This window comes from Copidosoma floridanum, unplaced genomic scaffold (assembly GCF_036245765.1).
Source record: "Copidosoma floridanum isolate Cflo_tuat_1 unplaced genomic scaffold, Cflo_Japanese_pri ptg000032l, whole genome shotgun sequence".
NCBI classification, from domain to species: Eukaryota; Metazoa; Arthropoda; class Insecta; order Hymenoptera; family Encyrtidae; genus Copidosoma; species Copidosoma floridanum.
Window position 1 is genome coordinate 3,540,956 of NW_028321909.1, and position 22,713 is coordinate 3,563,668.

General features: G+C 34.8%; 1 protein-coding gene across 1 annotated transcript in view; it reads left to right on the forward strand.

Moving 5' to 3' along the window:
- The window catches only part of didum (dilute class unconventional myosin), a 73,110-nt gene extending 64,496 nt beyond the window's left edge, over positions 1-8,614 (forward strand). The window contains exons 13-22 of the mRNA XM_089597257.1: positions 749-857; positions 934-1,120; positions 1,365-1,394; positions 1,620-1,818; positions 2,298-2,391; positions 3,944-4,117; positions 4,472-4,723; positions 5,354-5,783; positions 6,653-6,935; positions 7,340-8,614. Coding sequence (XP_089453383.1) covers positions 749-857; positions 934-1,120; positions 1,365-1,394; positions 1,620-1,818; positions 2,298-2,391; positions 3,944-4,117; positions 4,472-4,723; positions 5,354-5,783; positions 6,653-6,935; positions 7,340-7,459 — 1,878 coding nt within the window. The 3' untranslated portion in view covers positions 7,460-8,614. The remainder of the gene's footprint in view (positions 1-748; positions 858-933; positions 1,121-1,364; positions 1,395-1,619; positions 1,819-2,297; positions 2,392-3,943; positions 4,118-4,471; positions 4,724-5,353; positions 5,784-6,652; positions 6,936-7,339) is intronic.
- The last annotated feature ends 14,099 nt before the right edge of the window (positions 8,615-22,713 follow it).

Consider the following 22,713-nt stretch of genomic DNA (forward strand, 5'->3'; position numbering starts at 1 on the left):
ACTGCCACGTGCATTTTTAAATGGAGTCTTTACATATAGGTGTACAAATTATACAGGGGTAAATCACTACCTTAAGGTGTCAATAACTATACCCTTTACCCCTATTTATTGCTCCAGAATTCTGCAGACAAGTCTACATTATTTACAGACTCTTTATGAAATCAAAGTGATGTAAAGTAAAATAAGACTTTCTGTAATATCTTATTGGATATAAAGCGATGTATCCTAATAAATTTTTGGAGACTTCTACTCTACAGCAAATGTGAGATTTTTAGTGAGTTATACAATAGAAATTAGAGTTTCGGTAGTCTTAAGGTCCTGAATATATTAATGACATTAATAATTTCGAATGCTTCTTAATGAGTAGTAATAAAAAAGCCATGTTTAAATATTGAATTATATAACTCTTGTTTTTATGAAACTGCACATTAAAAAAAAACTCATTTGTACTGTAGAATACAACACATGATTACCAAAAAATTGTTAGATCGTAAATAAATGAAGTACGTATTCCAGTGGATTCTATGTACGTTCCAAAAAATGGATGTGTTTTTTGTAAAATCCAAGAAGATTTCTCGATACAATCCACTGGACTTCGTAATCAAAGTGCGCATAACAAAGGGGCGTACTTGTACATTTATATACTTGTAGTTTTTTTGAATTTGTGTGATTTTTATTTAACTTTACTATTTTTTCAATCCCATTGACTGCATGACTCTAATGTTGTAAGAATTAGTACTTGAAACAGTTGCAGGAGATGGAAATGGAGAACGCCCAGCTCAAGAGGGATTTGGGCTCGTTGAGGAAGAGCGTGGTCGAGGCTGACTCGACGACAAACGCTCCTAAAACACTGATAGGTAAGCCAAGCGTTGAACAGTTTTGAAGTGGTTATGGAAAATCTTTATGAATAATTTTTCATTACTTTTGCGACAGAACAATTCGAAGCGCTACAAGAGGAGCTGCAACGCCGGCGCGAGGAGTGCATTCAGCTACACAGTGTGTTGGCCGATCAGATGCGGCGCATGAAGAGTGCCGGCACGAATTACGGCCACGACGTGGACATCGTAAACGAGGACGGCGAGTTGGTACTCGCTTTCGAGGCTCAGAAGCAAATTAACAGGTGAGAGGGACCTTGAATTTTTTTTTTTTTCTTCACGTACGTTTTTGTTTCAAAATGTTCTTGTGGATATCATTTTTGTTGGACATAAATGTTTCGTGATTAACAATTTGTTGAAACTTGTAAAACGAAATAAGCAAGAACAACATTTTTACATTACTTAAAACAATCAAAGATCCTCATCTCACAAAAGTCTTATGGTTTGATGTCTCGTTTTGTGCATGCCATTAATTTATAAACTATGTAGAGCTGAAAGAATAAGCAGGCTCTCTAACGAGTGAGTTTTCTACTGCTTTTTAACAATGAATTTGCTCGATCGGCTTTTTTATCCTGTTCAAGTAGCAGATGTAGAGCGTCTTTGTTATTTCAAAATTGTCAAATATTTAATCAATTTTATCATGGTAACTCTTATTGCTCCGTAAAAAAGTGACAATACGATTTGTTTTTTAATTGAATTTTTCGTGGATCAAAGACATTTTTTTTGTTTTTGTTTTATCGACAGACAATTAGAGGACGAACTGCAAGGGAAGGACAGAGAATGGAAGTCACAGAGGGAGGAATGGTGTGCTGAAATTGACCGGCTGCAGGAGGAGATCCAGAAACAGCAGAAAATTCTCTCTGCCAACCTGAGCAAGCCATCGCAATCACAGTCCGAGATCTACATGCAGTACGAAATTGCGAGGTTGACGTCCGAAAATTTGGTAAGTTGTCACATACGCTTGTAGAACATGATATTGGGAAAAATTGTTTCCAAAATTTGATGACGTTTAAAAAAATTTTCTGAAAGCTTTAAAATCGTCAGAAATTTCTGCTGTTTTTTTTGTCAATGAAAAACAGTTCTGGATTTCTATTGTGTTAATTATTGTGTTATTGTGTTATTGTATTATTGTGTTAATTTGTAATGCTAAGTTAATTTGGTTAAAAACTATCATAAAGTCGGTTAATCCTCCACTTTATACGTTGTCATCTAGATGGTAAGGAAGAAAACCAGAATTCGTTTTGACAAAAAGCAGCAAATATTTTCAGCATTTTTAAAACTTTTTCAGAATCGTACTGCAAATTTAACGTATTGAAATTTTGGCAACAACGTTTTTCAATATTTCAAAAACCTTGTGTGCTTTTGAAGATGGTTTGCTATAATAGATACTAAATCATGTGAAATTTCAAATTGCCTCTAAAGGAACTTCAAGAAAAGTATGACAAACTATCCGAGGAATGCAGGAATTTCAAGAAACAGATCAAGAGCCTTCAGAAGCGACTTTTAGAAGCAGGGCGTAAGTTTCTCTCTAAAAATTCAATTGCATACTGTACAGCTAAGCTACAACTAAAAGCTACTAATTTTACGTTGCATAAAATTATAAAAATACAGTATCATGTTTCAATTGTTAACACAAACCGTTATTGAAATACTTACCCTTTTTAAATGCAAACAAAACAGAGGAAGCTGAAAGAGATGCGGTATACCATTCGCAGCCTCGTTTGCGCACTAAGAAACGTTCAACCGGTGAGGACTCATTAGTTGTCCCCCCTTACAAAGATGTCGTTTATTGTTTCATCGAAAAACACTCCTTCGATATCACATCTGATTCATATACTTACTTTGTTCATTTTGAATCATTTTTCTATAAAAATCCATCAAGTTTGCATAACCGTACGTTGATATCTTACATACTACTTGACGTTGACTCATCATACAGGGCGTGTTCAAATTCTGTCTTTCGTTACGTAATTAATGCAGCTTACACACAAAAGATTATTTACATATTAATCACATGTTAACTAGATGTTTTCAATTTTATACGACTCAAATCGACGTGAATAGATCAAATCGACTCAAAAGATTCGATTGATTAAAATGAATTATATTGTGAGGAATTCTTTATACAGTTACAATTCACCAACCCTCTAAATTTTAGAGTGAATTGACGACTATAAACACAATCATTGGATTTTTGTGTGTAGTACTGCTACTATGGTTTGCTCCGTATTTAGTTCAATCTGCACTAGTTCTGGAACAAACGATCTTATGAACGAACATTAGAATTCGAACACGCCCATGTTTTTTTACGTGAACATAATTATGCTTATTGCCAAGTACATTTTTATAATTATTACAATTGATTATTCCCTTGAAAAATCATCCTGCAGAATTGCTGTAGGAAATCCAGCAGGATCCATGGAAGTAAAATGCAGTAATCCTTGCAGATTTATTGCGCCCATTTCCTGCAAGAACTCCTGCAGACTGGGTTGCCTCAAATTTTAAAGAAGAAAAATTGTGTCCAGATCGAATTTATTGACGGTATCATTCGAACGATAACTCCAAAACTAGAGAGTTGAAGTGTTTTTGAACAATTTTTGAAAAACTGTAAATTAGAAAAAAAAATTTATTTTTAATGAATCGTTCAAAAACACTTCAACTCTCCAGTTTTGGTGTTATCGTCCGAATGATATCGTCTAATACGGCTGATATACCGTCAATAAATTCGATCCGGACACAATTTTTTTTCTTGCAAATTTGTGACAACCCAGTCCGCAGGAGTTCTTGCAGATAAAGCTGCTGGAGATCCCGCAAGAAATCGGCGCAATAACTCAGCAGGGATTACTGCAGATTCACCTGCAGGGTTCGTGCAGTGTTTTCTGCAGGATTTTTTGCAGGATGGTTTCGTATGGGATTTATCTTAAGTAGAATATAAAACAACATTAACCTATTTTTTGTCTAAACAATCGTTTTATCATAATAATCATTAACTGTTCTTTTGTTGGAAGGATCTAATTTTATCTTGAAGCTAAACATATTTGTTATATATTATTTTACTGTACTAACAGTTCCAGAGAGTGCAGATTCGAGCAGCGATTTCGGCATAGTGTCAACGACAACGCATTCGTCAGGTGAAAGCAACAATATAATGCCTGTCATCCGCAAAAAAGAACGAGATTACGAGGGTATGTTCGAGTTCAAGAAGGAGGACATCAACGCCATCATGCGTAACCTCATCACAGGTATATTTATTTATTTATTAGCAAATGCTTGTAATGTCAAACGAGAACTGTATACGGAGAAGTATTGTTTGTCTTCATGTGGGATGAAGTTTTCATGACGTATCTAACGTACAATACTTTGTGTAACCATCCCGTTACCAGTGTCCTCGCGGATTTTATGTTCGCTTCATGTGGATTCAATTACAATACGATCGCAACTTGGGTTATACGTGATAAAATTTCTTTTACTTCCCATTAACTTGCATTTACGTTGTACAATATCCGACGTTATAAAAACGCATTTCACTAAATACGCGCAACAACAACCCACACGAATCACAAAGTAGTGTTCACAAGTCACCGTATAATTCGCAGAACTGAATCCTCGAACGGCAATAACTTTGCTGCCCAGCTTGCCGGCTTACATACTGTTCATGTGCATCAGGCACACGGATTTCATCAACGACGATGAGAAGGTTCGCGCGCTACTGACGGCCTACGTGAACACGATCAAGCGAGTCGTCAAGAGGCACGACGACTTCGAATGGAGCGCGTTGTGGCTCAGCAACACGCTCAGACTGCTGCACAACGTGAAACAGTACTCTGGTGACAAGCCCTTCCAGATCGGTAAGTTATTCATTCTCAAGGAATTCCCCCCCCCCTACCCCTTATTGAGAGAAAAAACCATAAAAATTACTCTGCTAGAATGGTAATCTGGTGTCATTCTATCGTCTAGAGACTTTTTACTTTGGCCAATCTAATTTTTATCTTTCTGGACGGTAAATTCTCCAGTAAAAACAGTAAGAATCACTACACTTACAACAAAAATTAATGTTATGAACATTAAAAATTATTGTTCAAATAGTAAAAAGTATCTAGACGGTCCAACAGTACGAGTAATTTTTACTATTCTAGCACAGTGATTTTTACTATTTGTTTCTCTCAGTGGCCCCGCTTTATTATTTTGTGACTGATATCAACGAACATGCATTGTTGAAACGTATATTTCCGTGGATATTGTTTACTGATTGACTACGTATACGGAGAAAGGGGTCACAAATGTTGGAAACACACTGTGAAAATATTGTGTGAATACAGAAAGTTTTGCAGCACAATTACGGTAAAAATTACTCTCGGGAAGGGAAGGAAAATTTTATTAAACTACAGTAAATCATGGCTTCTCAAAGTAACCGTGGTTTTTTGGTAAAAATTACTGACGGTACTGATCTATGGCATCTCTTGGTTTCCGATGGTCAGAAAACACCCTGCGACAGAACGAGCAGTGCCTGCGCAACTTCGACCTGGGCGAGTACCGCGTGGTCCTGAGCAACGTGGCACTCTGGATCTTCAACAACATAATCACGCACCTGAAAGAACAGGTCCAGCCACTGACGGTCCCTGCTCTGCTGGAGCACGAGGCGATAGCCGGTCTGGACGGTCATTCCAAGCGGTCGAGGAGGCCGTCCTCGCAAGACCACCAGCAGGAGTCAGATCACACTCAGAAAAAGCTCAACAAGTTGCTCGAGGAGCTGATGGCTATCAACAAACAGCTCCAGTACCACGGCGTCGATCAAGACATCATAGCCCAGCTGTTCAAGCAGCTGTTTTACTTTATGTGCGCCAGCGCGCTCAACAATCTGCTGCTCAGGAACGAAATGTGCCACTGGACCAAGGGCATGCAAATTCGGTGAGAATAGTCTTGTGATACATAAGTATTAATGACTGTGCTTTTATTTCTCAACAGCAATGTTGTGCAAGAATTACGTAAGCTTACTGTGGATAGTATTTAATTTTGCACAAATTTTGCGTTTAGTTAATTGTGAAATCATTAAGTTACCATAGCATAGTACAGTATAGTTTCGAAAATGTTGTTTAAGATAGTTCTCACACGGTTGAATGGGGTACATCACTTGTATGATTTTTTATGTAATTATACATTTCGAAGTAACTATTGATAATTTACGCAATTCAATTTAGAGTCAAATTTTTTTAATTGTATAAATATTTTAAATGTTTTTGTATTTTTTAAAGGAATTAAAGGGATTAAAGATTTTAATATACCGTCCTTAAAAGGTATTAGAAATAACAGTTAAGTATTTGAAAAAAAAGTTGAATCAACGATTTTTTTTGCTAATGAATTAAAACGTCCATTTCTTATGCGGCTTGCATTTACTTTAGATTCTAAAATATATTACTTTGAAATTTAATATCTTTAAAACGTCATATAAAATTATTGTCAAATTTTAGTCAATACTACAAAGTGATGAGATAAACTACCTTAAGACCAAAGCATGATTAAACTTACAAAGTCATGCGGTATAGCAGAGCTCATAATGTTTTATGATCTTTTTTGCCTTATCATGGAAAAAGTTGTACTTTAAGCAAAAAAACCTCGAGAAAGCATGAACCACTTTAAGTAATGCATTTAATGTCTGTTTTTTGTTTTTGTTTTTTTTTTTTAAATACTTGTCTAAAGTTCATTACTTGACTTTTTTTCGACACAGCTGTAAAGTAGGTATGTACGAACGAGTAAACAATAACATTGTTCTGCATCAGGTACAATCTGAGTCACCTGGAGCAGTGGGCAAGGGACGAGCGCCTGATCATAGCCATAGACGCTCTGCAGCCGATAGTACAGGCTGCACAGCTGTTGCAGGCGAGAAAACAGGACGAGGACGTCGACTCGGTTTGCGAGATGTGTGACAAACTCAGTGCCAATCAGATTGTCAAGATTTTGAATCTTTACACGCCAGCCGATGAATTCGAGACTCGCGTGCCCGTGTCGTTTATCCAGAAGGTGCAGGCCAAACTCAAGGAACGCGGAGAGAATCAAGAGCAGGTGAGATTATACAAATTTTCTTTCACGTGTCTCCAATTCTGAATAAGCTTATTTAACTGACGAGATACTTGTATGAGTTTTGATGTTGTTTGCATATTTTCGGGGTTTCAACTACTTATCCGAAGGAAAATATTATCCCTACCTCCCGTAATTGTATGCTCACTTTGTACGATGTACCTTTTAGTTATGAAACTTTTCCTGTCCGTTCTTATTGTATCTTTTTGTGCAAGCTTGCAAAAGTCACTAAATCGATCATTTCTTTCAACGCAACGACTGAAAAAATCTTACATTGACAGCGATGACTCGAACTATTGTAGTCTTAGATCTGGGAAAGGGGCTTAGTATATTTTTCATACCATGAGCATTGTTATTAATTGCAATTTTAATAAAAACTCTCGTTTCAGTTACTCATGGATCTCAAGTTCACCTATCCAATCAGGTTTTCTTTCAACCCTTCTAAAATCCGTCTTGAAGACATTGAAGTGCCACAGGCGCTCAATTTGCCGATGCTCAAAAAGGTCTAAGAAACCTGTCCAAGTCGCTGCTTCTTTTTTTTCTTTTCTCATTGTACACCTGCGTCGCACGACTCGTGTGATTGAACACTTAAAGGTCTCACCAAAAGTTACACTCGGATTGAAAATATGCGATAGTGTGGAACTTGGTAAGATATACACATGTAACAAAAAATTATTTACACACGAACAATGTAATCGTGTGACGTGAAAATAACATTGCACGGATATAAAAAAAAATGTATTTAATTGATGTATCGAGATAAAAGATAGAGTAGACAGGAAGAAATGAAGATTTTATTGGAAGTTATTCAAAGATCATGTTTTATATCGATTTATTTTTTTACACGTGTAAATTGTATTTTTTAATACATACTATGAGCTCCAAAAAATATATGATTATATAGAAAACAAAATGTATAAATGAATGAGAGTCTCTTTGTACTGTAGTTATAGACAAAGCAATCATGGAAATCGCATGAACGCAACGGCCAAGGATTGGTGACAATAGTGCAATCAAATTAGTAGTTGTAGCATATAGAGGGTAATAATGTTACGTATAATTAAGACTAGGTCATTAATTTATTCTATAAATGGACTTGATGATTTGAAGTTACTTTTTCTTAACTCTATTTGTCTCTCGTGGAGCATATGAATTCTAATTATCAGAAAATACAGCATAGAAGATTAATTCTTTCGGTCAAGTTTATACATTTTTGATATATTATGCCTAAAAAAAGTGAATCGTGTTGAGGCACAATATTTGTTTTCCATGTACATAAGGTTTGAAGCTTTTCGGTTAATGTATAATATCATAAAAAATATTTGATTAAACATGTTTATGAGACAAATTTATTCATGCTTTGAAAACTGTTAATATGTACTTAAAGTAGGTATAAAATCATAGAAATAATTTATTTAAATTAAAAATATTTAAATCGTTAAGTAAGATGAAGTATGTAAATTTATTTCAAGTTGAAATGGACTTAGATGCTTGTGATATTCATCAGTGATAAGTAATTGATTATAGGTCGATGAGGAGCTTATGACAGCCATAATTTGAGAAAATTAAACTAAATTAATTTATTTGAAAATAACAGAAGAGAACTATTACAGAGACAACAGTGTAATTTTCAAAAATGCAAAGCTTGCATTCCTCGAGACCTTCCATTCGCACACATGCAATTGCAATACAGTAAGAAAATCATTTATTATGAATTAAATTTTTTTATAAATAAATAAAAATATGTATTAGTTATGAGCTTGTACAGTTTTTAAAGTAAATATCTAATGTATTGTAAAATAAATAAATTATTCAAAATTGTAGCTGTTATTAATACTGCAAGATACAAAAAGGAATGGATCAATGTGCTACATATGTATGTTAAATGTCGCGATAGTGATAAAAAATTTAAGTTGAATACACCTTGAGAAAAGCGGAAAATTTGAAGGAATAAAATTGAATATGCTCTTTTTAAAATGTATTTGTAAAGACATAGAGAAATCTTAAAAGTGTTCGAATGTGTACAGAATAAAATTTTAGGCTCCAGAGATTGGTATATTTTGTGATACGAAAAAAAAAAGAAAATATTTACTATCTCTCTGAAACATTAAACATGTAACTAAACCATTACTGTTGTAAAAACTCTTTACTCTATTAAATTGGAACAATAAACATGCGTGTGGTTCAGGTATTCACTTTTTAGTGCCATTTTTGTCCACTTTTTTTACATGTATTTTTTTGGGTAAAAAATAAAAATGCAATAATAATTATTTGGACCAACTCTCTATTTACACATCAATATAATCATATTGATAGATTGGTTGGTTTGAGACTGTTCTAAAAATGTACCCATTATACAAATATAAAATTAATAAACTTTATAACTATAGCTTACAGCCCACTGTAAGGTACTAATAAAAAATACCCAAACTATGTGTCCCGAGATCGATATGTATGCTGAATCATTTACATTTTCGATTCTTACAAAACCGAAAAAATGAATTTGATTTTGTTCCTAAATAAAATATACATGATTGTTACTAGCATCTGTTTTCTTGACCCCAATATAAGTTAATAACAATAGCAATAAATAAGCTCAAAGTGTTGCTAAAATAAAGTAGCTTTGCGCTTTAGTTCAGTAGAATCCGGTAGGTGGCGTCGAAGTCAAATTAAAGCCACTCACAATTAAAGATAGTAAAAAGTGATTATAATGTGCTCCATCGAATTGACGATTATCGGAGTCGTTTATCGGCAGTACACCCAGAACAGAGTTATTAGTCGTGCAGTTGGACATCCCGGCTACCGATGACACTCTTTTTTCATAGGCAAGCGAAATAAATCAGTTTTCATCCCGGATCGCCAACATAATTTCCACGTATAATCTAGATATCTCCACTCCTCTTCAACATCTTCTGCCACGACATCCCACACGATGGTCGCATTGGAATGAACAATCCTATACGCAGACGACATCGCTGTAATCCGCGCAACTAAGATGATTATAAACTGCACCAACTTTCTCAATAAGGACAACATTCGTCTTACAAGTCCTGGTGTCTTTGCATCATGAAGGGAAAACCGAAGCTGTATTTCTTTCCAAACGAAACCGAACTCCTCCTTCGATTATAGTCAACTTCCGTCCTATAAAGTGGAGCAATTCCTTCAAGTATCTTGGCGTCACCTTCGACAGAAAGCTCACCTGAAACAAACACATTCAATCTACTCAGCATAAAGCAAGGGCTGTCTTTTTGTCGTTACGACCTTTCTTCAGCAACCACAAGGTCGTTCGGGACGTCAACGTTGCCGGTGAAATTCGAGGAGACGGGTCTAGCCAGAGCACACCTATAGAGAAGGTATTCTCCAGGCCCTACTATCGATGAGCGGTTGGTTATCCGCAAAACAACCTGAAGACGACATGTTCTTTGATCACCGACGTACCTCTCTCATGTACGGTCTCCATACACAGAGACTCCGAGGGTAAGAGTCAAGCTACCCACAGCTGGCTCTCCATCATCAAGAATAATAATAAGGAATAACTCGAAATTTCACCATTGATAAATATGACCTTTTTCAGGGCCATTATAAGTATTTACGTTCCCTACTTAATCATCAATCTCATCAGTTCTTTAAAGGGCTAACTATGTTAAACTACTTTGCCAACAAATACATGTTTACTACCGTTTACGGTAACGATTCATCAACTAAAAGACTATGTAAAGTCAACCACTATTAAACCATGTATGCCAGTAAAGCTTTTGGTGGTAGAGCTTTTGATAAGCATATTTTCAATTATTTAAAAATATTTGAAAGATTGAAGCCCACTAGAGATGCAGTTATGGTAGACATAGGCTTTAATATAGAAGTTGAGTGACTCTAAAACAACATTAAGTTGATAATGCCTCCTAAACTGAGAAAGAAGAAACTGATGAGCTCTTCAGATTTTAAATAAACTGCAATAGCTAAGACCAGGGTTCATGTGAAGAGAACAATCTAGCGTCTAAAAATTTTTAAAGTATTAAAACACAAACTACCATGGAGTATTGTTCCAATCATTGATATAAAATCTGCACAATTGTGATGGGTATTATAAATTTGAATAAACCAATACGTTCACATCATAAATTGTAATTAAGTTGCCCATTCAATGTGAGACTGAATGTTATTTCAGGGTTTCCTATCATTGTTTATGTAAATAATAAGTTAACAATGAAATTTATATTGTAAACATGTAAATTTTTTTTTAGAACCATAACATTTTTTTTTCAAAATGTTAAAATAGTTTTAAAATATATAAATATTTAAACTCTCAAAGGTACTGCAAACTAAATAATTATCTTTATTTAATATCTAAAATCAACTTTGGTTCGGGGACAGAGCAGTACCACGCAGAGAGAGAGAGAGAGAGAGAGAGCCACTCAGTGCAGAGGACCCATCAGCCCGACGGTGTAAGAAAAACGCGTGCACTCCCATTTTCGCTGGTTAAAAAAAAGCCAAATTGGAAAGAATTTGATTACGAATCAAATTAAAAAAGAATTTTTGCAAACGGATATTATTTGAATAAATGGGAGCACTTTTTTGGCCGACATGCATACACACCACTCTCACACTCATCTAAGTTCAGGCGCTACGATCACATAACCATCAGTAGGAAATTGGTGGCACATTGGAATATTAAAATTAATAAAAAAAATAGACAGAGCAAGTGTGTGCGCGCATGCCAAGTGTAGTGTTATGCAAATTACTATTGCCGTATCGTAGTGTGTTACTGTGTGCAGTGTCCACGTATACAATGTATAATGCACGTATGTAGCCTATATATGCGAGTGATTGAAAAAAAATTTTTCTATTATCTCACAACTTTATTACCACAGCAAAAAAGTCCTAGAGCTTAATTTCGACATTTTTTATCGCTACAAAAATACAAAAACATATTCTACATATTTAAAAATTTGGAAGATTCAAAAGATTACTATGAGGGTTATAGTAAAAAGCTGATTCCTCACTTAAGAAATTCTTTATTTATCGATTTTAATACTGCTTTAATATCAATAAATGTTCAGCGTCCTTTTCTTAACGCCTCAAATTGTGTTTATTAAACGCATTTGAAGTAGTCCGTCCAATTCGACTCCCTGCGACTTTTGGCATAGTTAAAACTTTTGTGTGCTCTGAAGGCTATTTTTTCAACTTTATAAGATTGTAATATATTTGTTGGCAAGGTAGTTCGACGTCCGATAACCCTGAAAAGGACCGGTGAGCTTCTTAAGTAAACTCTTTCTTGACTGAAGTTTCCAACAAACGTGATTGCCTCTTTGCCTCAGGGTGATCTTTTCTGGCCTGTTATTGTAGTACCACAATGATCGGAAGGAAAACTACAACGTTTGAAGCTTTGGATCTAGTTGTAGAGCTCTTCCTCGACGTCTCCTGGTATAACGTCGATGACGTTGGTGTCTAAAGCACCTTCTTTTATTGCAGACTCAGTTGTTTTGGTGATCTAAGGTGGAGAGATTGGTTCGTGATGCCCGAGAAAAATTAAATATTCAATAAACAAATTGATGGAATCGTCGTATTAAAAACTGCTCTTTTCAGATATGCAATTGGTAAAAACTGCTCCTCTCTATTTATTTAAATAACGCAAAGTGTCCGGTAACAGGCGATACTTCGCGAGTCATTATAAAGCTAGTGTTACCAACGTATATTTGTAAATATTACCTTCTTTCTTTGTTAACTCTGCACTGTTCGTTTTTCAATACTAACACGTATTTATTTTGCCTTTTAATTGCTAGTGTTCTATTTTCACCGGTCAAAGGGCATACAGAACCCCGAGATCTAGGCTACGTGCACGAATACAGATGCCGTATTTGGGGCCGTTTTACCTCTCTTCGGTGATTTGAAATACTATGAAGAGCCACGACATAATGAAGGTCATTATGGGCGTTTTGCCATTTGAAAATAGAACAAGTAGTTACATAGTTACGCCGTTACCAGACGACCTTTATTTTTATTATATTTTGTCGAACGACTTCAGATCACGACACAGAGCAGAGCGCTTTGGTTCTCCTTTTTTTGTATATATTTTTTAGAACCTTCTGTTCATTAGAAGCCCAACTATGCATTTTCCAATTTGCGCCTTTGTTTATTTTTATCACTTCAGAAATTCTTTCTTCAGCTTTCTCCGCGGATTCACAAGAATCAAGATAGTCATCCATGTAAAAATTTTGAATACGCTCGTTGAAGATTCTGGATATAAATGTTTATATAGCTCAGCATTCTTATTCTTAATAAATAAGGCTGTAGCTGGAGAGGATTTGGCACCAAAAAGAAGAGAGGACATCACGAATTCTTTAGGAATGGAAGATTTGTCTTTCCCCCGCCACAGAAATCGCTGAGCATCACGATCTTTTTCGCGAATCTTTATTTATAAAAACATGCCTCTCATGTCCCCTTTGAAGGCAATAGAGTATTGGCAAAATCGCAAGACTAGTCCAATTAGATTTTGTAATAAGTCGGGACCGATTAACAAAAAATCGTTGAAGCTAACTTTACAAGACTTTGCCGCTGCATCAAAAACCAAACGTACTTTACCTGGCTTATTCACATTTTGAACTCCAAAATGTGGTAAGTACCAGAGTTTTTAATGGGGTTCTGAACGAGCCTTTTCTGCGTATCCTAACTCAAAAAGGCGCTCCATTTCTTTGTAATACAAAGCTGCATATTCTGGTTCCCGATCTAATTTTCTTTCTAAGTGGTGTAATCGGTTTAAGGCGTTTATGCGACTATTTGGAATCTCGTATATTTGGTCTTTCCAAAGTAAACCGACTTCCCATTGATTGTTGTAATTTTTACTTGTTTTTTCTAATATTTCTATGGCTCGTTTAACGCCTAAATTTTCTCGCGGGATTGTACTGATTCCTAATGCATCCAAATCGAAATTTTGTTTGATAAGATTAATTAAATTGAGATCGGTATTTACTGTTTCGATTTCACAAAAATTAGCCTGAAGATTTTCGAAATTAAGATTTTTATTTATAATTTGACCATGTAAAGACCAACCAAGTAAACAGTTAGAGATAAACAACGAGTATTTTTTGATTTCAAAATATTTTTGAGTAATAATTAAATTGCAGTGATCTTGACCGATTAAAATTTCCGGAACAATTGAAAAAGGAGAGATTTCAATACCGGTTCTCAATCTGCAATAATCTGACAAATCTTTTGACAACATTTGTTTAGGTAAAGCCATATTTTCGACAACAAGTACATGATTTAGTTGAAAAGAAGAGTTAGGAACTTGGATCGTGAGACAGACTTTCATGTTTGCAAAAGTAATCGGATTTTTATGTCCCACGACACGTATAAAGCAATATTGGTTGAACTTTCAACAGCTCCGATTTGTTTGACAATTGTTTTGTTAATTATAGAAATAGTTGATCACTCATCCAAGAGAGCATATACGTTTTTGAAAGATTTTGACCCTATTACCCGAATAGGAACTATTTTTAACAAAGTTTCACTTCCTAGTCATGCGAGTTCTTTGTTTGATAACAAATTCGGTCTTGGGGGAAGATTACGCTTGATTACATTGGCCGAAGAGCGATTAAGCTCTCGTTCTTCATTTTCTTTATTAAAGTTGTGTAAAAGAGTCTTGTGTCTTAGTTTACAATGCGTGCAACGATTTTCAATTTTATATTCAGGACGCGAATGACCTTTTTCCAAGCAATTGAAACAAACACCGATCTTTTTGGCGGTCTTCCATCGTTGTTCTACTGATTTTTGAGACCATTCTTTGCACGCTGTTGTTGAATGATTATTTCGCATGCATAAAGCACACAACTTTTGCAAGCTTGCACTTGAATGTGATTTTTGTACACAAACTGAAAGAACAGCCTTTTGATTTGATGCGCGCGTATGAAAACTTGATTCTTTCAGAATTTTATCTGAACTACCAACTCTATGCAAATCAAGTATTCCGGCAGACAAACTCAAATCTGCTTCACGATGCAAAAATGTACTCAAAATTTCTAATTGCTATTTTTTACCCTCTTCGGCTGTTGAAAATCTTGCGTAATCTTGTAACATTATTTTATTCCATATCGCAGTTGTAAGGTTTCAATTATTTCATTCGCACTAATACCCGAAGCAAACAAGGTTTTTACTGAATCTCGAGCATCACCTTTTAAAGATTCAGTTCTATTGGGAAATTTTGACGGAAAAACAGAACGCATTTTGGGTTTACAATGGTCAACTATTTCTGATACCTTGTTTTTTATATTAAGCGGAAAAAAGATCTCTGCAGAATTTTTTTTATGCGCAAGGAAACCCACTAAAAGGAAATTTCTCAGCATAATTATGTCTATTTACGATCCATTAGGTTTTTTATCTCCCTTTTCGATTCAATCGCGTATCTTAATGCGGAAAATTTGGCAAAGCAGAATCGAATGGGAAGATGAACTAAAAGAAAAAGAATTTATTCTTTGGAAGCGTTGGCTTAAAGATTTAGTTTCGATAGAGGCTTGCGAGATTCCGCGTTGTTATCAACTTCGGGGTCATTCCGTTAAATCAATATCTTTACATACTTTTTGCGATGCAAGCCAAGAAGCTTATGCCACGGTATCATACTTTAGATTTTTGTTATCAAATGATGAAGTTCAAGTTTCTTTTTCAGTTTCAAAAAGTCGAGTGTCTCCTTTAAAACCGTCCACAATTCCACGTCTAGAACTTCAGGCTGCAGTTTTGGGAGTAAGAATCGCGGATTTAGTTGTAAAGGAACATACCTTTAAAATTGATCAGCGCGTATTTTAGTCTGATTCAGAGACAGTCTTAAAATGGATTTTTTCCAAGCCTCTCTCTTTCAAATCCTTTGTCATGAATCGTTTGGGGGAAATTTCGGGAAAAAGGTAACCACCGGAATGGAAGTGGGTTTCTTCGCATAATAATCCCGCAGAAGACGCGACCAGGCACGCTCCTGAAGCTATTTACAAAAATAGTAGATGGTTTCTCGGACCTGCGTTTCTTCGCGAAAACAAAAATTCATGGCCATTAAAAACCTTCGGAGAAAAGGTAAAGTCAACCATCACGCAAGTGTTTTCAACAACAGAAGCTAATGTTTTGGCTCCCTATCTTCCCGATAACAAAAGATTTTCGTCGTGGTATAGATTAATTCGTGCAACCTCATGCGTCTTAAAAGCTTCAGATATTTTTTTAAACACTATTTTAGAACAAAATACGAATTTATTAGAGATTGAACGTCAAAATTACGCAGAAAAACTTTGGATCCAAGAAATTTAAATTTCGTCATTCAGAAAAGAAATTTCAGTCCTTAAAAATTCGAAAGCGCTAGCGCGGGAGAGCCAAATTTTAATTTTAAGTCCTGTATTGGACAATCAACGGCTTTTACGTGTAAGCGGTCGAGTCAAATCTATTCTTCGGAGCTCCGTAGAGTTTCAACAATTTATTTTAGATGGAAGACATCCAGTCACGCGGCTTTTGATAAAACATTTTCACAAACGATTTTTTCATTGGGGAACGGAAACAGTTTTAAATGAATTAAAACAGTTGTACTGGATATTGGGTGCACGCGGTGTATTAAAAAATATAGTACGCAATTCTGGAATTTGTAAAATTTTACGAGCTCGGCATCCCAATCCTATAATGGCAGATCTTCCGTCTTCACGTTTGGGTTATGGTTACCGTCCTTTTACTTTCTGTGGAGTCGACTACTTCAGTTCTATGTTAATTAAGATAGGTCGAAGACGAGAAAAACGCTGGGGTATAATTTTTACATGTTTCTCTACAAGAGCAATTCTACTCGATCTATCTCACAGTTTGACTACGGACTCAGCAATTATGGCAGTTCAAAGATTAGCAGCTGAACACGGTTTTCCTCAGGTCATTCATTCCGATGATGGCACAAATTTTAAAGGGGGTAGTACTGAATTAAGAGAGGCCATCATGAATTTCTACAAAAAATCTCAAGCAGAATTTGCCTTAAAAAACAATTTTACCTGGAAATTTAATCTTCCTACAGCTTCTCACATGGGGGGAGCGTGGGAAAGAGTGATTAGAATTGTCAGGAAAACTTAAGAAGTTATTTTAAGAGAAAGAGTCACAACTAAAAAAATTCTTAAAACCTTACTTGCCGAAGTTCAACATTCAATTAACTCAAGGCCTTTAACTCATGTTTCTGTCGATCCTTGTGATAAAGAAGTCCTTACGCCCAACCACTTTCTTTTTGGTGCATCTTCCGGTACATTACGTTTTCAGAAATTTGAATATCAAAATACTTGTCCTAGAAAACAATGGTGGTACACTCAATTCTTAGCGGATTGTTTTTGGCGTCGTTGGTTGCACGAATATTTGCCATCATTAATACCAAAAAAAAAGTGGTTAAGGACAGATTTTCACTTAAAAACTCGCGATCTAGTTTTAATTTTAGATAATCAAAGACCATGAAATACTTGGAAAAAAGGCGTAATTGTAAAAACTTTCCTAGGAAAAGATAAGGAGGTTCGTGTGGCAGAAGTCAAAACTGCTAACGGACTTCTTACTCGACCAATGCGTAAACTGATTAAATTCGGTGAATCATTATAATGCGATTTTTGTTTGAGAGGAGAGAATGTTACCAACGTATATTTGTAAATATTACCTTCTTTCTTTGTTAACTCTGCACTGTTCGTTTTTCAATACTAACACGTATTTATTTTGCCTTTTAATTGCTAGTGTTCTATTTTCACCGGTCAAAGGGCATACAGGACCCCGAGATCTAGGCTACGTGCACGAATACAGATGACGTATTTAGGGCCGTTTTACCTCTCTCGGTGATTTGAAACACTATGAAAAGCCACGACATAATGAAGGTCATTATAGGCGTTTTGCCATTTGAAAATAGAACAAGTAGTTGCATAGTTACGCCCTTTTCAGGCGACCTTTACTTTTATTATTTTTTATCGCACGACTTCAGATCACGACCCAGAGCAGAGCGCTTTGGTTCTCCTTTTTTTTGTTCTTTGTAATCTTCTACTGAAACAAGAATATACTCTTTTGTAATTAAATCAACGTTTCCTAATTTTTTAAATCAAGAAACACGGAACAGCTAATAATCAATATTTAAAAGAAATTTTTATTAGAAAAAGCTGCTCTTAGGGCTCTTCAAATTGCTTTATGATTTAATTGCAGATTCAAAGTAATTAATATCAATAAAGTATAAAATAACAAATAGCTTTGGTGAACCAATGGTAGATAGGAGTTTTTGTTGCTGTGAGTTGGCTACACTTGGTTACTTCATGCATGCGCGAAACGCGTCGTCTGCCAAACAGGCACCAGCCACCAGTGGCTCTCATTCAATGAATTACGTATTATATCTTATAAAATTCATATTTTTTAAGGCATAAGTATACTTTTAGTTTTTTTTTAAACTTTGCACACTTTTGTTGCAAAAACATTCGCTCTTTTCCATTGAACTAAAAAGTATTTGAAGTCAAACAGTGAGGAAAAGTAATACGTAACAAAAAAATTTTCTAACCAACTTAAAACGATTATGATTCCAATCTAGAATTCTTTCGTTAACATCCGTAGGTAAATGATAAAAAAGGATAATGAGGTTTGTTTAATTCTATAATTATTATTTTATAATCATGTATGAATGCACACGTTACACAATGTGCAGCAAATATAATTGCAACTGTACAAAAACATCTGGACTCTTACCACAGCATTTCATGAATCATACAAATGTATTTACATTAAAAATTAATTACTATAAAGTATTATTGATTACCATATTACCTAGTTTTTGTTTCTGATCTCTTTCTGGACATAATAAAATAATATATATATCTGAGATTCACTAGTCTTATCGTTCATCTACAGATACAAATGTTTATTCATCAAGAAAAATAGGTTGAAAATGATTTACAAATTTTCTTAATGATCACTATCTCGCACATTGAAAGTTGCAATAGGTATTTTCTTATGCTGATTTCCCCGTTGTTGGAGGACACTTTGCTCTGAGTGCACATAATCAAGTGACCAAAGGGTCTCCGCAGGTTTATTATTTACTGCTCCACTCTTTCCCATTATGTTGATTCAAAGTGTCGAAGTTGGTTATAGATTGTGTTCTGGATGTGATCTTTCACAATCAAATGCATACTTTTCAGCCAACATACCAAAGCCTAAATTGTAATTGTGGCCATTTTTTCTGGAGCAATCAGCACCTATTTATGTGTGAAAGTTTGGTTATCAAGATAGCAATGTGAAAGAATGATAATGTTTATGCAAGACTACTTGTATCTTTTCTAATCCATTGATGATAAAATAATCTATTGGGTTTAACGGCCCCTTGTTCAACTCATGCTTGTAAGGTTTTTCAGTTTAGTTTCATTGGGCATCAAGAGGGACAGTGCTCTATTTTTCTCCCAGTGCGTCTGACTAAAATAAACAAAAATTGGATAAAGTTACAGAAAAATATGAGGTTGCTTGATGAAAGACTAAAAATATTAATCACTTAAAAGCTTTGACAGACATATCTGCTCGAACTTCACGAGATGCCTTATCGATGTGACTCGTCCTATGCTGTACCTCGACCCGGAGCTCGATCTACAGGGAGTCCTTAACGATCCTCTGTATCGAAGTTTGTATAAACTCATCGAAGCTGTCAAGTTTGCTGTTGGACAAAACCTTTCTCATCGAAGTCAGCGTCAATGACGATCCAGAAGGCTTTGTGATACAGGTTCGCCAAGATCTTCTCCGTACAATTTCAAAATAGAAGAAAACCGTATGCAAAAATTGCCTGGGTTAGCTTAAATCACAAAAGTATATAGTTATCATTATATTAAAATAACAAATACGACAGACAAAGTAGAAAAGTATAATTTTTACTGCTTAAAAAATCTTAAAAACACTTTGCGTCTGGCAATTTTCAGACTGACTACTAAAGCTTCGGTGGGTGATTCAATTCAAACTGACATATACTTAACACTGATAAATTTTGTTTTAAACAACGAAATAGACACCTTACTTGTAGTACAACTATAAGGCGTGATTGCGTTATAACAGTAGAAAAACAATTAGCTTTCAAAAGTAAAAGTTTTCTCGTTAAAGTATAATCGATAAAAAGATGTTTTCAAAAATGATTGTAAATTATGAGATTTTCCAAGTGTGGTATCTAAATGACTTAACAATGTTGTGATACAATCGCGCATAACAATTTTATTACAAATAAGATGTATTATCTATTTTGCTGTTCAAAACAAATCACATAAGTATTCAGTATATACGTCAGTTTGAATTGAATCATCCGTCAAAGCTGTGACCCGCAAAGTTTGAATTTACTAATGTATTGTACTTTGCAATAATGTATACTTATTTTAAAAATTAGGAATTAGGAATTGAGAAATTTTCTGTGTACATATTAGAATGCTTTCATCTACTTAATTCTTATACGATGCAAAAATATGGAAATTGAACAAATTTTGGCATCATATAAAAAGCAATACATAAACTGGAAAGCAAGAAAAACGGAGAATTACAAAGCTGCATGTTGGCGTGAGATTTTGAGAAACTTGTGTGTACATGTCAGAGATTTGTTAATTTTTTTCATGAGAAGTGTGCAGAGAAAATTTTCTAATATTTAGTTCATTTTTTTGAATGCGAGTGCATTACTAGTGATATTTTTTTCGTTGTATGAGATTTAATGAATTTTGTTCTTAGCTGAGGGCATAAAAATGGGAAAAAGAGGGCCAAAACCATCTATATCGATACTTCAAATTATAAATAAATTGATTCAATTTGACATTATTGATGGTGACAACTTGAAAAAAAAAAAAAAAAGGAAATCAAATATGGTCAGATATCTGTGATTCCTTTAACAAACCGATTTCACCCGAAAATTTATATTTTTCTGTACGACAAGATCGCAATAACTTGAAAACAGAATTTTTAAATCGTAGGGGCTTAACAGGAATTTTTAATGAAATCAGCACTAAAACAGTTATAAGAGACGGCAATTTTGATTGCAAAAGTTCCAGTGATCCAGAACCACCACAAAAAAAACGAAAAATTAACAAGAAAATTTGAGATTAGGATTTCACTTGAATCTTGGAAAAATATAGTATCTGTCACTATTGTCAACAAAGATGGAAAAGAAACCGAACGATTGCAGTTGGGCTGGACCAATGAGCTTGTTCATACAATTTACAGCCAGCACAAAATTCAATGCCCTTACTCATTTAAACGTCATTTGGTGAATGAAATTGATTATTATTTAAAAGCTGAAGGAGAATGCAAAGAATGTGGTGCCCCTATAAAAATTGTGTGTCATGATAAGCCATCTAGTCAAGAGGATGTTATTATAACTGTAAACACTATTGATACAAACGAAATAAGACACAGTAAGAAAAGACGACTGCACGGAAGATTGTTGTTACCAGAATAAGCTATACCAAAAGTGATGAGCATAGAAAAATAACGTACAGGTCTTGAGATTTCTGCAACCAGTCTCACATTTTTACATACTTATCTGGATCACCGAAAAACCTGTGACTAGTTGGTTTTATAACTATACTAGTACAAGTTTTTCAATAGCTTTTGTGCAGGATTTTTCTGTACCATGGATAGTCTATTAAATTTGTATACTGCGCATGGCTTTCTACTGTACCGTCTACCGCGCATAGTATAACGTGCGCTTGTAATATACAGTAGAGATATGTATGTATATACATGTGTATTACTTGCATACATGTATGGGATTGTCATTGTTATTTTGGCTCAATATGTAAATTGTTCTTTGCGAGTGAAAACCAATTATTATACGCAACAGGAAAGTGACTACAAGTGCCTACTGCACTTATCATTACATCTTGTTAGATTCGTATCAATGTATTGAACTTTATATTGTGTTGTGGTGGATATACTGAAATCCTAACCTCTTGAACTTTTACAGCTACGTATATATATATATATATATATATATATATATATATATATATATATATATATATATATATATATATATATATACACTGACATTCTGAATGCTCCCACTGGCCGGCTATTTTTCTGTACTGGTACAGGAAAAACGCGTACCACGTATCGGATTTTAACGTACTAAGTATAAGGTTTATCTATACTCACTAAGGTACTTTAAAGTATACTACCGTACTAAATATACCTGTACCAGAACACATTTTTCTTGTACAGAGTATCGAAAATACTTGTACTAACATAATATGTAGTACAAGTATATATACTATATTATAGTACCTGTTTTTCTGGTAACAACAATCTTCCGGGTGACTGGTGCAAAGAGGGCACACGTAAAAAATGAATTTTTGCATTTAAAACCAAAGCAATGGAGGAAAAAAAAAACAGCTAAAAATACGAATCATGGAGACCCTGAGCCTCCTGATATGAGTAATTTACGTTCTCTTCGAAAGGTATGACAAGAAGCAAGAAATGAAGAATTAAGTGTGCTAGAGGGATCTACTGTTTTTGAGTCGTTATCCGACATCAACGCAAAAATTGAATATAGTAAGTTCACACAAGATATTGATTACGATAAATTCCATGTTTTTTTTTTTCTCCTGAACAAACTGCATTGCACAATGATATTGTGAATTACTTAAATAACCCAATGGTTCTAGATATTACAGGCTCAGTTATGCTTAAAATGCAAAGAGGTAAAGATATTGTTTCTCCAGATATTTATCTATCAGTAATGAGCACATATGTTGATACCAATATAGTTCCTGTGGCTCAAATGTTATCTGAA